Source organism: Malaclemys terrapin, chromosome 3 (genome assembly GCF_027887155.1).
Source record: "Malaclemys terrapin pileata isolate rMalTer1 chromosome 3, rMalTer1.hap1, whole genome shotgun sequence".
NCBI classification, from domain to species: domain Eukaryota; kingdom Metazoa; phylum Chordata; order Testudines; family Emydidae; genus Malaclemys; species Malaclemys terrapin.
Genome location: NC_071507.1, coordinates 54,043,754 through 54,061,896, shown reverse-complemented (window position 1 = coordinate 54,061,896; position 18,143 = coordinate 54,043,754). Strand labels below are relative to the sequence as shown.

Below are 18,143 nucleotides of genomic sequence, written 5' to 3'. Positions count from 1 at the left end.
GTGGCTCAAGCAGGGGAGTGGGAGTCAAGACTGCTGGCTTCTCTCTCTGGCCTTGCCAGTGACACACACGGCAACAGTGAGCAAATATCTTATACCCTTTGTGCCTCAGGTCCGCATTTGAAAATGGGGCTAACAGCACTGAGCTCATATGGGTTGTCAGGGGCTTAAATTAATGCATGGTCATAAAGCACTTGGAGAGACTTAGCTAAGAGGTGGCACAGCAGCACCGTACACATCCCTCAATGTCAGCTTCATTTATGGCTTTGCTGCTGCTTACGGTATATTATACATGGACAAAAGGCATCACACAAACCTGATTTCAGTGCAACATTGGCCCTTCAAAGTGTCCCTGAAGGTCAATAGACTCAGACCTCCAGCCCTCTTTTGAATAATGCGGTAAATGCTCCAAGGAACAAGCAGAAGACCCGTCAACATCCGCCAATGAAGCTGCTGGAGTCTCAGCAGCCACTTTCACCAGCAGTTTTCCCCTTGACAGACCCTCCAGTCTCTCTACTAGGCGGGGAAGGAAGTAGAGGTGACCAGAATGCCCCGATCCACAATGGAGGCAGAATAGAAAGAGATGCCCTACCCTCCCCCCACCCCACTCCCTTCTGGAGATCAAGAAACCGGAATCTTCCATAGGAATAGCTGAGATATGGCACAGTCAATACAGGTATCACTCCTCTCTGCCTCATAGCTTGAAAATACAACCAGTGATCCCTTTTAAGGCATCTCATGCAGTGGGATCAATTACTGCTGAGGATTTCTCATCACATCCATGCGAACATACAGGACTAGTCAATACCAGTCACTACATTTGTCATAGTCTTTCCTCTCTACCCAGCCTACAGCCAGCATTACAGCACCTCATACCAGCTAGCAAGGAGGCGAAGGGCAGAACACCTGCAGCTCCCCATTTACTGCAGTTGTTGGTGCTGGGCACCTCTGAAAGCCAGGCCCTAGGTAACTGGGTGCTTACCAAAGTCCTAATAGACTAGCTAGACCAGTCTCCTCCCATGCTCCATTCCCATCCTTGTCCCGTACCCAAAACCCACCTTCTGCTACTCTCACCACATCCTCCACTTTCATTCTGCTGCCAATGCACAATTATCCAGTATCTACACTTGCTTTAGTGTTTCCTTTGTCTCTTCCAGGCATACAGCATCTGTCTGAAAGGTAACAGTCTTTTCTCTTAGATACCATCATCCTCAGCTAAGACAAGTGGCATGGCTCCCCTGAAGTAAATCTAATGAAAGCTCAGACCCTGCAAGGCATTCCCTGAAGGCTCAACACAAACTGAGACAACCAGTTACATAGCAGCTTGCAGGATCAGGACCGTAATCTTGCAAGCTCCCTGCAACATGGATCTGGCCATCTATAGATACATATAGTCCCAGGTACAATTATGGTGAAAGAGTAGTAATGTCAAGTTTAAACACCAAGTGCCTCCTGAAGATTCTCAAACTGGGGTGAAAGAGGAGGAAACAGCAGCTGAAAATGTGACTGGTTTTATCATTATCATCCAGAGACTGTCTGCAGGACTGTAAGATATCACCACATTAAATCATTTGCAGACATTTCTAAGAAACAGAATTACTGTTGGCTGCTTTTTTTTTTTTTGGGTGGATGATTAACTTGTTCAGGAGAGAATGGGCCAAATCCTGTTCGGTTATACCACATACACCCACATTTGGCTTGGTTTTAAAAAGTTGGTCTTTAAGAATGGTATCACAGTTAAGATACAGAATCTTGGTCTCTGTGACGTGCCTGGTAGAGTCCCTTGCCCTTCTACTGATATTAGTTATTCATAGCACAGCAGCAGCCAGAGACCTACTCAGAGCAGGGCTCCAGTGTGACATGTGCTGTACGCAGTGTAGGAGACTGTCCATGTCTTGACTAGCAAGGCCACTAAAATCCCAATTCAGCAAAGCACTTAAGCATATGCTGAAGACCCACTGATTTTGTTGGGTGTTAAAGCACATGCTTAGGTGCTTTATTGAATCCACACCAAAAAAAAACCCCAAAAAACAAAAAAATATTTAATTTTGGAAGTGGTGTGTTTTTTTTGTTTTAGGTGTCAGGACTGATTTACATTGCAAGTGCATAGAGAAAAGGTTTCACATACTGGGCACTGTGCTGCAGCTTCCAAATTCTCCTTCGAGTCTTTGGAAAAAGCTTAGGTTAGCCGTTCTCCTTTCCCTTTTCATGTTTTCTGCACCACACTAATATCATGAGCAAAGTTTCACCTTTGTGCAACACATGTGCACATCAGAGAACTTCATACTATGTAAGAATCACCCAAGGTCATTTTAAAAGTTGTACACATAAGTTCACATATAAACTTTTGCACAGTTAAACCCACTCTAATGTGGGCACACAATATACTCCACCACCACACTTCGAAGATAATATTGTCAGCGCAACTAAACAGTCTGTTAAAAGCTGCCTTTTAATTACATTCAGAAGAAAGATTTTAGGCGGAGGTGCTCATTCAAGGCTAGATCCTCAGCTGATATAACCCAGTACAGCACCATCAGAGTTACGTCAATTTATCCTAGATGAGTTACACCCCTTTGTTCCTTCATTTACAATTTCAGATTGCCTAAAATAAGTTCATTCTCACACACATAGGCCACAAACGCGTGTAGCTTGCAGGGTTTTCTTCGCTGTATATAAAGATTTGACACCCACTCTACACTGTTATCGGAGGGGAAAAATTCATCTAGTTAAAAATATTAGATGTGATCACATTCAAATCTGGCCCAAAATTTAGAGATTTTATTAAAAGACCAAAAACACTTGCAAACCTTAAAACCAAACAGAAATATGCTCATTTTTAAATTCTCAGGGAAACCCCTTTTAGTAACAACTAATCTGCTGTAGCATTTGTAACCAACACAGAGCAGGAGTGAGAAAAATGACAGTGACAGACTCAAAAAGCAGAACTGAGTTGTTTATCCAAGCTGAGATACACAAAATCCCTGGAAACACCCAAATTAAAAATTTTTAAACTATTTGAATGAATCTTTATTAATATATTGATATTAAATAAGCATCTTTTTAAATATCAAAGTAGGTTAGATTTAACAAGTCTATTGGAAAAACAATTTTAAAAATAAATTATCCAGTGCCTCTTCTAAAGAGAAGATCTGCAGACATTAATTTTTACTCCTATGGATCATATCACATTCGTTCACACAAGCCTCTCACAATACAATATTTTGCACATTGATTAACTGTTGAGGAAAAATAAGAGCTTGTTTATGCACTTGACACTCAAGCTAAATCAAAGGAGTTATATTTCTTAGAAATGGACTTTTGGAAGAAAAAGAACACACTGAAAAACGGAATGGTTAACACATCTAACAGGAAGCTTGAGTCAGACACGTGATGTTAGCTGGCAACAAATGCTGTAGTTTTTAATGGGGTCATGTTAGTCTTGTAATTATTCAGCTTCAATCATGCCTTATTTAGATTAACAGACTGCAGATAAAAAAAATCACATCCACATTTTGATACAAACTGTAGCAATGTATTTCCAAAATAGTCACTCTTACATTAAATATTTATATAGTTTTTCTAAGCTTGTCATAAAAGGTATTTAAACAATACAAAAAAATAGATAAGTCAAGCCTAGGTCAGTATAAGAATCTCTTTATAAAGGAGAGGTACAGTTCTCCCTATAGTGATTACATTACACACAGAAATCAGACCAAGAATACACAGGAAGTTACAGGTCAACTAGTTTAATTGAAGTTCTGTCATATTTCCAACCTTTTTGGTCATCTGAGGTTTGTAATGGTGAATAAAGATGATGTTTCCTAACACTTTAATTGCCAGGAAAAATGTAACTCACTTCCAGAGTGGCTCATCCACTTAGGGGTTTATGAGTTTGTACACAGCCTTTGAGCTTTTAGCTCAGTCAGTAGAGGTTCATGCTTTTAGATCCCACCTACAGATGTCTTGTTACAAAGCAGGACTTCATTTGCCACATCCCATTAGGGTAATAGTAAGCAACTTTTTTAGACAAAGGGCCAGATCCAGATTTCAGTGAGGCTTCCAGAATTGGACCCAAAGTGTTGGAAACATCCCTATGGGAATAGCAGTCTCCCTGTCAAACACTCTCAGCCAATTACATTAGTCTACTCTTCTGTATGTACGCTGACCATCTCACTTGTCTAATTATGATTCTGTGACTTGCTTTTAATTAGTGTTAGCACTTTTCACTTTCAAAGTGCTGTGCAATTTAAGTACAATTAACTCTCTTTGCAACTCCAGGTCAAAAGCGTAAACACAGATCCTAAGCTCCCCCTACATGCACATGTGAGGTTCTTCATCTCTCAGTCAGCCTGTACTACATACAGACTCTCTCTCTAAGTGCATTCAGGTACTGCTCAGGCACCAATGCCAAAGCTGGGTTTTCAAGGAGCCCAAGTGAGTTAGGTACTCAACTTCCTGTGAATTTCAATAGGAGTTGGGTGCCTAACTCCCTTGAAAAAGCTCTAGATGTTAGCTACTAGATTTTACTAAGTATCCCATCATAGTTTTAAAAAGTTCTCTTAAAAATATATGGCACTAAGTGTAAAACTATACAACTTCCTCATTTAAAATGCCATACTTCACAATAATGCTTTAAAAAAAAAAAAAAAAAAAATCTTCTTACTCATCTGTCTTCACCTTTAAATATACAACTGGTGGGATGCAAGGGTGTCCATGAAAGGTCGCACCAGGTTGTCTGTTGAGAAGTAGAATACCAACCCAAAGGTGATGGAGATGGGAAGAGCAGGCAATGCTTTCTTGAACACAGCCAGCAATAAAAGAGTCAGGCATAAACCCTACCATAGAGGGGAACAAAGACAAAGGAAGACATTACACAGAAGAAATGCTTTCATTATAGGCACCACAGTACATGAACAATATACTATATACTGCATAGAAAAGGGAAGTCTGCCTGGGCTAGAGGGGATTAGTCCCCTACTTCACACACAGTGACAACCTATTTTCTGACCCACAGTTTGAGAACACGTGGGATTCCCTCAGCAATCTAGATCACAAGCTCTCAGCCAGGAAGGCAGGGTAAGCAAGAGGTACCAAATGTCCTTGTTAATCTACAACTAACATTGAAAAGTTAATTTATTTACATATTATTTCAAATCTTCGTTCTACACCTTTATGTAGCATTTACTGATCAGTTACAGATAAGTGTTCAAATTATAGTCAGCTACAAACACAAGCTTCGTTTTCCATACAGGGATTAGCACATAATAAATCTATTTTTAACACCTTTCCAGTTGTCAAGGTCTATGGGGAAAAAAAACCAAAACCAAAAAACCCCCCTAGTTCCTCTCTGACTAGTTCTCTCCTTATTCTGGGGTAAATACTATTGGTAGCTGTAAAGCAGGTCTCAGTTTTAACTGGAGCATCTTCATCAAAGCCAAAAGTTGTAATTTTGGGAGGTTTTTCAGAGAGCGGGAAGGAGAGTGCACATGCACATCTGGGTATTGTTTCCTTGGCATATAATTCAGTTGTCTGAATTCTTTTCTTTAAAGGATTATCACCAGGGAGAGATGTTAGGTTTCCCTTCAACTTTGGGGAACGAACATCCAATAGCCAGTGATAAGCAGACCCGGCCCTTTTTTCAATCAAGATCCCTAGATTTTAAGGCGGATTAGAACCTAATTCAAGTCAGTCATTCAGGGTTGCCCTCTTTCCCCTCCAGGGATCTCTTACCATCAAGGAAATTCTTTTCTCAAACCCCTTCCACAACGAAAGGCTGAGCGAGCCATGCACACACTGCCTCTGCAACACAGCTCCTCCATACATGTGGAGCAAGACACTGGGACTAGGAAATGAACCAATTTCTCCAGAGGACAGAGCAGTGCACAAGTCAATGGATCTCTACTGGTTTTTATAAGCAAAAAATCTTCTGTTAAGACTAGCTGTTCATACCTAGCCTGTTTATCTGAGGAAAACCACAGGTTCCGCAACCCTTGTTTATATAAGTCTTTTAATCCAAAAAAGATACCTAAGTATTTCGAAACTACAATAGGCACATTCACCACCAGCATCGCTAAGTGAAGAAAGCTCCAAACCTGCCCACCCACATGGCAGGCTCTTTGGGGGAAGTCCACTCCTATGCAAGGACAATTTCACCTCACTATATAGCAATGGGTGGAGTGAAATTTCCACTGCCTCCCCAAGTTTGAAACTTCACTTCAGTAACATGAAGTAGAGCTTAGGGGAAGATTTAGGTTTTAAATGAAAACTAGTGAAATGGAGACAGGTAAAGCACTACTGCAAGCCTCAGCAACCCATGCCTCAGGCTGGGACACAAAAATCAACCCCTTGCTGTAGAAATGCAGCCCAGCATCAAAGCTTTAATTTTGTACTACTTCTTAGCATATGCACAAGATGTCTCAGGTGACACGTGACCAGGATACATCACTGAATTTGGTCTGCTGGTTGGACAGTTAGCTTCCCCAGCTTGGGCGGGATATGGATGAGGAGTGCGACAAAAATATGATTTTAACCATCGTGGTTGTGAATGGGCATGGTTTCTTTCTGCAGGTCTGTACAAGGATGGCTGAGCACGACACCAACACAGACCATTCTGGAGCTGGAAAGTCAGAGAAACAGGACCTTGAAGCTAGCAGATTTCTATGACAGCTACAATATGGTAATTTCTTCACAGTGAAGAGGATCATAGGTGCCAACTTCTCCTAGTGCCAGTGGGTGCTCAAACCCCCCCACCCCCCGCCCATTCCCTGGCCCAGCCCCTATTCCAACTCCTTCCCCAAAGTCCCTGCCCCAACTCTGCCCCCTCTCTGCCCCTATTGGACTCCTTCCCCAAGTCCCCACCCCAGCCCTGCCTCCTCCCCTGAGCACACTGCGTTCCTGCTCCTCCCCCCTCCCTCCCACAGCTTGTTATGCCACAAAATAGCTGTTTCGTGGTGGCAAGCGCTGGGGGAGAAGCGGGGATGTGGCATGCTCAGGGGAGGATGCGGAGGTGAGCTGGGGCGAGGCAGGGAGCTTGGCTGCCGGTGGGTGCAGAGCACCCACCTATTTTTCCCCTTGGGTGCTCCAGCCCCAGAGCACCCACGGAGTCAGTGCCTATGAAGAGGACTGTTTCAGAGGAGTTAGTCTCCAGCATTTCTGTTGCTTCCCAGCAAACACTGGAACAGAACACACCTCTGTCTGATAGCCTGAAACTGATGAGGATTCTTTATCTTGACAAGTTGATGAGCTTTGTCAGGGGTTACTAATCCAAGAGAGAAGCACAAACCTCTATCCTCCTGAAGCAGCTCCTGTTGTCCAGAGGCAGATTTTTTTGACCCAATCAAGCCCAGAGATCTCAGTACTCTCTTAATTGTGACAAAAGTCCCTGATCTCTAGCCACTGAAGCAAGAACACCAGCAGGTAAATTCTAACTGCTTTTCCCAGATCCTTGTTCCACTGCCCCATGATCTCCATGCAGAAGCGGATGTGGATCTTAAGGCTTGTCTACACTACCATTTATAATCCACACCCCTGAGCAACATAAATTACACCAACCTAAGTGCTAGTGTAGACAGCACTATGTCGGCGGGTGGACTTCGTCCGCCAACACAGCTACCACCTCTCACAGAGATGGAGTAATTAAGTCAACAGGAGAGCTCTCTCCCATAGTCTTAGAGCATCTTCGCCAGACATACTATAGAGCAGGGGTGGGCATACTTTTGGCCTGAGGGCCACATCGGGGTTGCAAAAAAATGTATGGAGGGCCGGGTAGGGAAGGCTGTGCCTCCCCAAAACAGCCAGGCTCCTGCCCCCTATCTACTCCCTCCCACTTCCTGCCCCCTAACTGCCCTCCAGGACTCCACCCCTTATCTACCCCCACCCCCTGCTTCCTGTCTGCCCCGACCCCTATCCACACTCCTGCCCCCTGACAGCCCCCGTAGGACTCCCATGCCTATCCAACTGCCCTACACCCCCGTCCCCTGACAGCCCCCCCCCCATAACCCACAATCCATCAACCCCCCTGCTCCTTTTCCCCTTACTGCCCCCTCCTGGGACCCACCCCCCAGGACTGCATCCAACCCCTCTTGCTCCCTGTCCCCTGACTGCCCTGACCCCTGTCCACACCCCTGCCCCCTGACAGGCCCCCTGGGACTCCCACGCCTATCCAACCCCCCTGTTCCTGGTCCCCTGACACACACACACCCAGAACCTCTGCCCCCTCCAACCTCCCCCTGCTCCATGTCCCATGACTGCCCCAACCCCTATCCACACCCCTGCCCCTAACTGCCCCCCAGGACTCCACCCCTTATCTACCCCCACCCCCCCGCTTCCTGTCTGCCCTGCCCCCTTATCCACACTCCTGCCCCCTGACAGCCCCCGTGGGACTCCCATGCCTATCCAACCGCCCCCTGCTCCAACGCCTATTCACATCCCCGTCCCCTGACAGCCCCCCCGGGACCCCTCCCAACCTTCCCCGCCCCCTCCCCCCCCCCCGGCTCCCTGTCCCGACTGCCCCAAGATCCCCTGCCCCTTATCCAACCCCCCCGCTCCCTTACCATGCTGCTCAGAGCAGCAGGAGCTCACTGCCCCGCCACCTGGCCGGAGTCAGCCCCGCCACCTGTGCTGCCCAGCAGGAGCAGTGGGCCAGAGTGCTGGCGGCACGGCACTCTGAGATTGCTAGGGAAGGGGGGATTGCGGGGGAGGGACCAGGGGCTAGCCTCCCTGGCCGGGAGCTCAGGGGCCAGGCAGGACTGGCCCACGGGCCGTAGTTTGCCCACCTCTGCTATAGAGGCACAGCTGCGCCACTGTAGCGCTTCTAGTTAGACTAGCCCTTATTTGTTCTTAAAGGATTTTTTTTTGCCCAGAGGCACAGCCCAGAGTTGATTACATTCTTGTCCCACAGATATCAGAGTGCCCGCCTATGCTGATCACCTTTACATACAGTACAGTGGGTAGATTCACATGTGGGTTTCTCCCTATATTACACAGCAGTAATTCAATATTTAACAGTGACCAGTTACTGATATGTCCATCAATGTTACAATGCCACAAAGTAGATTAAAAATAGAAAAAAAAACGTTTACAGTTTTACTTACTATAAGGATGGCTACAAAACAGGCCAGTGTTGTATTCCAGTCTCCGCTAGCAGTGGCAGCTGCTTTCCCTACAAGCACACTATAAAATATGAAGTCTCCAAGGCCCAGCTTGACACCCCCTGTTAAAAGTGAAAAATTCACATCAATGCTCCTGATTCTCTCTCTGTTTTCCTTGCTTTACACCCATCCCTTCTCCCTCCTCCAGTGAAACTGGTCAAAGTTTCTACTCTTGACTAATGACTCAGATCACCATGCTGACAACATTAAAGTGTTCCATGGCACAGTTATTTGGATCCTCCCTGAATAGACGACCTACTTTTTCACTTCACAGAAGCCAATGGACTTTCCTCTATAGAGACACAAAACTCCAGGACATTACTTCTGTCAAAATTACCTAGGGCCGGTTGGAAGATTTCAGCTGGAAAGAATTTCCTCTCTTCTCCCACCCTCTGCAAACCTAATCTCCAACCAGCTCCAACGTTACTATTGTTTGGCCTGTTGGATCCCGCACAACATGACACTGTCTCAACTCAGTGAGCACCATGAAAATAGTAAACATTTGCACGGTATGGGCTGCTCTACATATAGATTTTGTACCAGTTTAAACTATACTGGATTAGACACAGATATAGTTAAAATGGGTCCAACTCCCTAGCACAGGCAGTTATACTAGGATAAAAGTGCTTAAATCAGCATAGCTTATGATTACCGGACTTTAGATGCCCTTATACCAATTATAACTAATGCTGAACGTCTGTCATGGAGATCATGGATTATGTGACCTCCATCACTTCTGCAGCGGCCATTGCTGGCTCGGGGCAGCCCAGCAGCAGCAGTTTGGGTATGCTGGGGCAGGGGTGCGTGGCGGTCAGGGCCGACTCCAGGCACCAGCCAAGCAAGCTCATGCTTGGGGCGGCAGATTCTAAGGGGCGGCATTCTGTCCAATCCTAGGCTGGCACGGCCACCCTTTTTTTCCCTTGGTTCGCTGCTCCAGCCACCCTGTAGGGCGTGGAGGAGGGGAGCACCCTGCTTGCTCCGTCTGCCCCAGCCAGTGCCAGGTCTGCAGCAAGCCTGGCAGCCCGCATCATTCCCTCCCTGTCGACCTTCAATTCACCTGCAGGCGGGAGCAGCGCAGAGCCCTCCCAGCAGGCAGTGTGGTGGGAGGGGCCAAGTGGTGAGCACCCCAGCTGAAGGAAGCCCTGGCTGCCCCCCTTCTCTCTCTCTCCCCCTCCCCCCCCGCTAGCCGGGGCACATCTGCAGCGTAGGGAGTCCCGCTAGCCAGAGTGCAGCCGCTGCCCGCCCAGGGGGAGGCAGCTGCGAGCCGCCAAGTAAGTGGCACCAAAATTTTGCACCCTGGGTTTTTTGGGGGTTATTTGTTTCGCCGCTCTGGCCACCCTGCACATTTTGTGGGGTTTTTTTGGTGTTTTTTTTTTTTTTTTTTTTTGCTTGGGGCGGCAAAAAAGCCAGAGCCGGCCCTGGTGGCAGTGCTTACTTGGGGGGGGGGGGGGGGGGATAGGGGAGAGGAGGCTCCCTGGCTCTCACCAGCATGTCCCTGCAGCTCCTAAGCTGAGTGGCTGGGGGGGGGAGGGGTCTCAACATGCTGCCCATGCCCACAGGCCCCGCAGCTCTCATTGGCTGTGGTTCCTGGCCAATGTGAGCTGAGGGGGCGGCGCTTGTGGTAGGAGTAGTGCAACGAGCCACCCTGGCCGCCCGTTCCCCTAGGGGCTACAGGGACCTGCCGGTCCGAGCCAGGTAGCGAGCCTGCCAGCCCTGCCAATCCTCTCCCCCTCACATGCCCCCCCAAGCCCCTACAGAGTCCCCGGCCCAACTTTTAGTTAGGGGTATAGTAGAAGTCATGGACAGCTAACAAAAATTCACAGCCCATGACCTGTCCATGACTTTTACTAAAAATACCCATGACTAAAACATAGCCTTAATTATAACTGCATCCACCCTAGGGGGTTCCCCGACAACTATATCCATTTAGAAAGCAATACAGTTACATCAATTTCTAAACGGATATCGTTAAATTGGTACCAAAACAAAAACAAACAAAAAAACCCAACTGTGTGACGACTAGCCCTTAGGTATAAGAGCCTGCTGTTCTAAGCATACTTAGAATAGATATTGCAGCATGAAAATCATTTTGGGTGAGATTCTGATACCCTTCTGACTCGCATTCAGTCATATCTTACTGTTCAGACAGTCCCATTAGTTTCAATAGAACTACTCCGAGAGCAGGGGGCTCCCAATGCGAGTAGGACTGAGAGAATCTGACTCTTACTGTGTATGGCAATATGCCATTTAAAAGCAAGTTTTCAAGACTCATTTGCCTTACTTTCCTCCTCTTCCAGCTCCTCTAATAAGGAAGTGGTTGGATGGGTTGGAGCCGGACTCCTGGCCTCAGCGATTTCGGACTCCACGTACGCAGGATTGTCATGGATGTCTCTCACGTCTTCAGCTGGGTTCCCCCAACAAAGACACCAAACCACGCACCAAAGAAGAGACAAAATGAAGGTATCTACATTAACGTGTTTTGAGAAACATGAAGTAAGCAGCCCCTATGAAGGGGCTTCTCCATACCAAACCAAGGATGAGTGGGTGAAGTCTCAATGTACAAGCTGTAGTGTTCAGTGGGACTGGATTAAATACAGATTCTCTACGGCTGTGTCAAGAGTGCATGCCCCTACCGTATTATCAGAAATAGTAAAGACGCCATCATACCCAGGGGCCCCTTTGGCAATTCATTAGGAATTCAAGGGCTGCACTAAGCTTGCCCAGACACATGCCTCTCTTGTCTTTAATGTGATGGTGCCCAATCCAGCATGCACTGAAGTCAACAAAAATCTTTCCAGCACGTCACCCAGACTGATCCAGCAATGAAGTTGATGGAATCTGTAATCTTCACAGACTAGTCAAGGTCTGTTACACTTTTCATATAGTATCTTTTTTTAAAAAAAAAAAAATAACCTGCCTTGCTGAAGTAAAATGGCTTGAACAGGTTCCTCTGTATGCGATATAATAGGAATGTTTAGCGATCCCCGCCCCCCCAATTACTGTTAAACATGTTGAAAATGCAAAAAAGCAGACTACAATATTGGTATTACCTGTCACCAGATAGTTTGCTTCTAGTCCACACAAAAGCAGGATTGCTGCTCTACACTTAGTACATTGCATAGGCACCAACTTTCCCCGGCGCGAGCTCACACCCCACCCCGACTCCACCCTTCCCCACCCCCTCCATTCCAACCCCTTCCCCAAAGTCCCTGCTCCAACTCCACCCCCCCTGCACCTATTGGACCCCTTCCCCAAATCCCCGCCTCAGCCCCAAGCGCACAGTGTTCCCCCTCCCTCTCCCCCCCCCGCCATGCCAAACAGTTGTTTCGCGGCGCAAGCACTGGGAGCTAGGGGGAAAAAAAGCGGGCACGTGGTGCGCTCAGGGGAGGGGGAGAAGGCGGAGGCAAGCTGGGCGGGGAGCTGACGGTGGGTGCTGAGCACCCACCAATTTTTCCCTGTGGGTGCTCCAGCCCCGGAGCACCCATGGAGTCGGTGCCTACGGTACACTGACCAATCTAGTTTAGCTTGGTTTATTCTGAATACAAGTGTTCCTAGTTATCAAGCCTTTTTGTTTTGTTTCCTTTCTTACAAAAATTAAACACTCTGTTTAAGAGCTACTAATGGCTTCTGAAGTGCAGCAGAAGCAGCTATTTTTATTGACTAAATGGGAAAACCATTTATAGTAAAACCCACTCACGCCCCAAGATACTACATGACACATCAGCTTTAGCTCATTCATTTTTAAGATGTGCAGTTTTGCTTTAAATCTACAATCTAAAGCAAACTAATTATCCAACCCCAATTATGTGAAAAATCCAGAAGTGCCACAAGCATTTAGATAACTGGGGTTTTACTAACTGCACTTAAAGACATATTAGAAAATGCTTTTATAAAAAGTAATGAAGCCTTAACACCAGACCTCCCTACAGCATTCTGCTAATCTTTATTGACAAGCCAGGTGAGGATTTGAGAGAGAGAAAACAAATCAGTGAGGTTTTACTACAGTCCTGTCTAGCATGCAATAGAAACAAACTGCAAAACACACACAAGTTTAATTTAAAAAACTTACTGCACCACAGATTTTGAATTTGAAAACCAAAGACTAACTACAGTACATAGTTCTCCGTTAAGAGCAAAACTGACCTGAATCCCATGTCTGCTGAGTAAGGCCCCTTGATGCTGCATCTTGCTTTGCCATTCCTACTGTCCACACCATAGCAGCTGTAGGGAAAGGAAATAACATGTCTAGAAAATTGTTGGTCACTGACTGTTCAGAGAAGCTAGACAATATTTGAGTGGTTCTAGTTTCCATCCTGAATTTTACACAGCAGGCAAAGAAACCAAACCATCACCCTGGGGAAATACACTCAAAACCCACATCTTGGTTGGCATATTCCCATTCCCTAGTAATTTACTTGGTAAGATAGCAGGGGATGGAGGCAGCATATTACATGTGTCAGTACTCAGACCACAAGTTATTGCATGCAAGGAAACCATTTTGTTTTCTATGGCTCTCAGAAAACTATGGCCACAGATACTCATCTCCTTCACTTGTGGCCACTTGATCTGCTAAAGGAAAGAGGTGGCCCAGGAAATAGTGCCACTAAGGGCAGGGATAGTGGTAGGTTTTATGTAACATTCTTGGTAACAAGAGAATGCTGCAACCCACTTACCTAGGGTGGTGAGGGATTTTTCTGTTTATTTCTGTTTGGCCACCCCTTCCCTCTTGTTTTTCTGTAAGGGGGATGTTGGAAGCCTCCTGGGAGGTAAGTGGGAATATCCAAGGGCAGCCAGAGGATGGTTTGGGGTTTACTTTTGAGATGGCTCCCTAAAATAAGGAAGGCAGGGACCCTTTTGAGATCAGAAAAAAAGGCAGAAATTTACTTGAGATGTACACTAGGGCTTTGGTTTCTTTATGGTTTATGAGTGCGCAAAGGCAGATATAAAAACTGCGATTTCATTTGAGGCTTAGATGCGGCAAGGAAGCCTCCACGGACTGCAGTCTTACAACAGAAACACGGATGTCAGGCTAAATAAACTTTGTTGAGTTACTGTTTTCGGTGTTTTTTTCCCCTTCTCCAACAGAAGAAGTTCTTGATTTATTAGCTGTGCTGAGAGTCAGACTTTATCCAGACCTTTCTCCCTGCCTCTCTCCCTCCCCCAGCATAACAGAAGCCTTGCTAAAAAAAAAAAGCACAACATCCCAGAGGAGTCCTTTCCAATAACTCCATGGCAGTAGGATGAACCAGGAAAAGACTTCATTAAAGAGCAGCTATATTAGCCTATGTCAATTTTCACCTGCCAGACTGAGCATCCTGTATCTAAAGAGAGGTTCATCATGTATTCAGTGCCATCAGATAACTTCTGCAGCAATGTTACTGTGGTACCAGCCATAGCATCACTGCTCTCATAATAAGCCCCCTATCTTAGGGATTTATTATCATAAGTATTTCACTTCCTTTTTAGGGTGGAACCTGGTAAGAGGTTTGTCAGCCCAGGAAACCTGGGTAGGCTAATAAGAGATCATCAAAATCCCCACACCTTCCTATATGGGTTTAATGTCTTAGTTAAGGTGTGAGACCATTAAATAGCACAGGTCCTAAGCCCTTCGAAGTAATTGTGCCTTTTCTGAAGAATATATTTTTAAAATGGGGTGGGGGGCGGGAGGAAAGCAGGAGAAAATGCTGACCCAATAAAAAGTTACCCTCCGCTTCCCTATGCAAGTGGGCAACAACCAACAACAAAAAAAAGTTACACTGCACCTGCAATTCTCCCCCTGGAGGGAGGAGGAGAAAGAGCCAGCCATGTGACAGATGTTTGACATGTTGCTGAATGCACTACTGAAAGGTGCTCAAATACCAGTGTGATAATGGCAGAGATGTACCCATACAGGATAGAAAAAGCAGAGAGGCTGACTGTAGGAATGCTACAGAGTAATTCTGCTGTCAGGACTGTTGCACACAGGTTTCTTTGGCGTGGGTGTGGTCATATCAGTGCAACATCTGGGGCATGCAGGCCAAATTTCTCTAAGGCATTGGACATGACAAAGAAGAAAGTAGCTGGGAGACTACTGTAACAGCGATTGCCCTGTACTAGCTAATAAAATAAGACTATACCCTTAAAGATGTCAGTTCAGAGTTGTATGCAGGGATCAACACAAGCATAAATGGGTTTCCTTTGTGTCCAGTGGTCTCACCTGCTAAATTATTAGTACAAATCAGATGATTTAAGTTTCTCTAGGACTTCTGATTCTGTGAAGGAGACATTGGTTCTCATGCATACCACCTTTTAAGACATAAAAGGTATCATAAGTGGGACTGGTAGCACCACCTATTATAAAGGTGGTCTGACATCTCCCCTAAGTCCCTACTTTCAGTTGCTTATAAATGTTACAGCTTGAGCTGAGTTTTCCACACTGGACACATGCCTATGGTTGAATTTTTTTTTTTTTGGAAAGTATCAACCAAAAGACTGTAGCTGTTTGCAAGACAAGGCTAGGAAAAAATGTTATTCGCTCATATGAAAAAAAAATCTGGTGACCTTTTCTGTGAGAAGTTCTAGTATCACCATGCTTTGGAGCATGAACTTGAAATTTAGTAGAAGGTGGCCTGTGTGTTAAGGAGGTGCCTTTTGCTCTTCAAGTGAAGATCTGCCCAATTTTGGCCAAGTTTTAAGCTTCTGAAAAATCTTGGCTTGCACATGCTCAGTGAAGACTTTACAATTTAGCAGCTAAAATCTCTGAATATTGCGTGCACAATGGGCATGCTCCAGCACCTTACAGCATAACCCTTTCGTACACATACATCATCATCGTCTTTAATTGCATAATCACTTTTTACCTATTGGACCCCTGCTTCATTCAGAGCACAAGATTGATGTGCACCAAGGATTAATCAAGGTTGTATAGTGAAAGAGCCTATTGTCTGAAGGACCCCTGCTTCATTTGTTGCAGAGTTAGAAGGCATGTGGAGAACGAGGCAGGGGATTGCAGGAAGAGAAAGGACAGTCTCACGATTCGGGCAGCTGAATGCTGCCCTGGAGAATTGGATTCTATCCCTGCCTTTGCCACACAGTGCCTGCAGCATGCTGGGAAAGTCACTTAAAACCAAGTGACCACCTGTGAAAAGCTAAACGGTGTATTCCTCATCTTCTGCATGCCCAACTTGAGACCCTACAGTCTGATTTGCAGAAGTGTTGAGTCCTCACAACTGCAACTGAAGTCAATGGGATGTGTGCTTTGAACATACAACGTGCTATATAATGCGAAGTACACAGGTAACCTTTATTTTGACATTTCCTAAATAGGAGTGCTTGACTTTGCAGCCTTAATGTTCTTCTAACATAGCTTGTGCTTAATACCACAATAGGCTGATTCATATCTTGAAAGATGTTGCCTATAACCCACACAACACACATGCCAATGTTATTTAAAGTGATAAACTGGTAAATCAGCATTTAAACAACTCTATTTCTAAGGGTACGACTAGGACTAAGGTTTGTGGCCATATTGTAGTTTTAGTTAGTTGACCACCAGTTAACTTGAATTAGCCAACACCTTTATAAATGCTAGTTTAGACGACAAACACTCTGGTAGTTTTGAGAGCAAGTAGTTAAGGAAAATGCTGCTCGTTGGTAAAGTGTGGCTATAAGCTTGGAATTGATAGAAATCCAGTAAGAACATCAGCATTCAAATCTAGATTACTTGATTACTCACAAGAATATATTAATGCAGGAAATATAGGTTCATTTCTCTCCTGTGCAGTTTCTACCAGCATTCTCAATGGCCCTCTGGGACACAGCACAGCGATCAGATCTGTGAAGAGAAAAGGGTCAGATTCTCTGATCTCAAGCCACATGTTCTGTACATTTCAAATCTAATGGGCAATTCTTTTCCTATCTCCCTTCGAAATGGCATCTAGAGATATTTTATGCACAATAGTTATGATGTAAAGTTGGTAAGATTACCATAACACCATCTCATAATTAGTCTCTGCTTGAAGATCCCCTTTGCTGAAATACAGTCTCCCAGTTCAGTGTTATAATGTTAGCCAGCATGCTGAAAAATCTTACAAGTGCCCTCAAACAGGCCTTCATTTCCTTAAAATGAGACTATAATGTACTTGAGGAGTACAGGGTCTGGTTACACATAGAATTTTTTATTCATGTTTCAAGATCCATTGGTTCAAGACCCTTATTATTTTGTCTTCTATATAGTTCATGTCATTTGTACATTTCATTACTGCGAGCCAGCTTATCCCCTTCAATGCTCCAAACCATTTAGAATGTCACCTGGGATAAGTTCCCCCCAGTTCCGCAGGAAGACAGACAGACTTTTTTACTTAATGCCAAAAATCTGGTATTTCCCAATAGCGAGCCAATGAGTTTTGCATTACTGCCAGGTTACTCCTGGTAAAGCCCACTGCCCACACCAAGGGGTTCCATAAATTCAGTCATTCCTCCTGCATTGGTTCTGCATGTTAGTTAAAGACAGACATTATAACAGTCCCATCCAACCCTTACCATAAATGGAAATGGCTCCTAGAATGACCCACGCTGACCATTCAGGTAGATATTTAATGAAAACCAATGCCATCAGCGCACTGATCATAATGAGATAGGCCTGCTGGAGGTGCAAGGGACCCTTCCAGTGGATACAAATCATCCCAACTGCTCCAAAATTCCAGATGACAAAGAACAAAGTGAGGTAATCCATAGCCACGTTGTAGGTCTTCAGCACTTCGCTGCAGAATGAAACCAAAGGTGATTGTCGAATAGGCAGACCTCAGGCCTGACTAAGACAAAGCAAGTCAGGTCCTGAATTTAAAAAATTCCACTTGCCCAAGAGGAGGACTGCGAGAGATCTGTAAGATGAGCCTCCCCATTCCCAGCATCAGACTCCTCAGCTGCGCCATAGCTGGCCACTCTCAAACTGAAGACCATGCTGTCGAATGTGGGCTGATGGGTGCAGCAATCACATGGCCCAGCTGGAAGCAG

The 18,143-nt window shown here is 45.4% G+C and overlaps 1 protein-coding gene across 4 annotated transcripts in view; it reads right to left on the bottom strand.

Moving 5' to 3' along the window:
• Positions 1-2,936: 2,936 nt before the first annotated feature.
• PSEN2 (presenilin 2) overlaps positions 2,937-18,143 on the bottom strand; it is a 61,427-nt gene continuing 46,220 nt past the window's right edge. For all 4 annotated transcript variants that reach the window (XM_054024416.1, XM_054024414.1, XM_054024413.1 and 1 more), the window contains 6 exons: positions 17,670-17,890; positions 16,864-16,962; positions 13,293-13,370; positions 11,431-11,553; positions 9,093-9,211; positions 2,937-4,835 (listed from right to left, as the gene is read on the bottom strand). In XM_054024416.1, the coding sequence (XP_053880391.1) occupies positions 4,680-4,835; positions 9,093-9,211; positions 11,431-11,553; positions 13,293-13,370; positions 16,864-16,962; positions 17,670-17,890 (796 nt within the window). In that variant the 3' untranslated portion in view covers positions 2,937-4,679. The remainder of the gene's footprint in view (positions 4,836-9,092; positions 9,212-11,430; positions 11,554-13,292; positions 13,371-16,863; positions 16,963-17,669; positions 17,891-18,143) is intronic.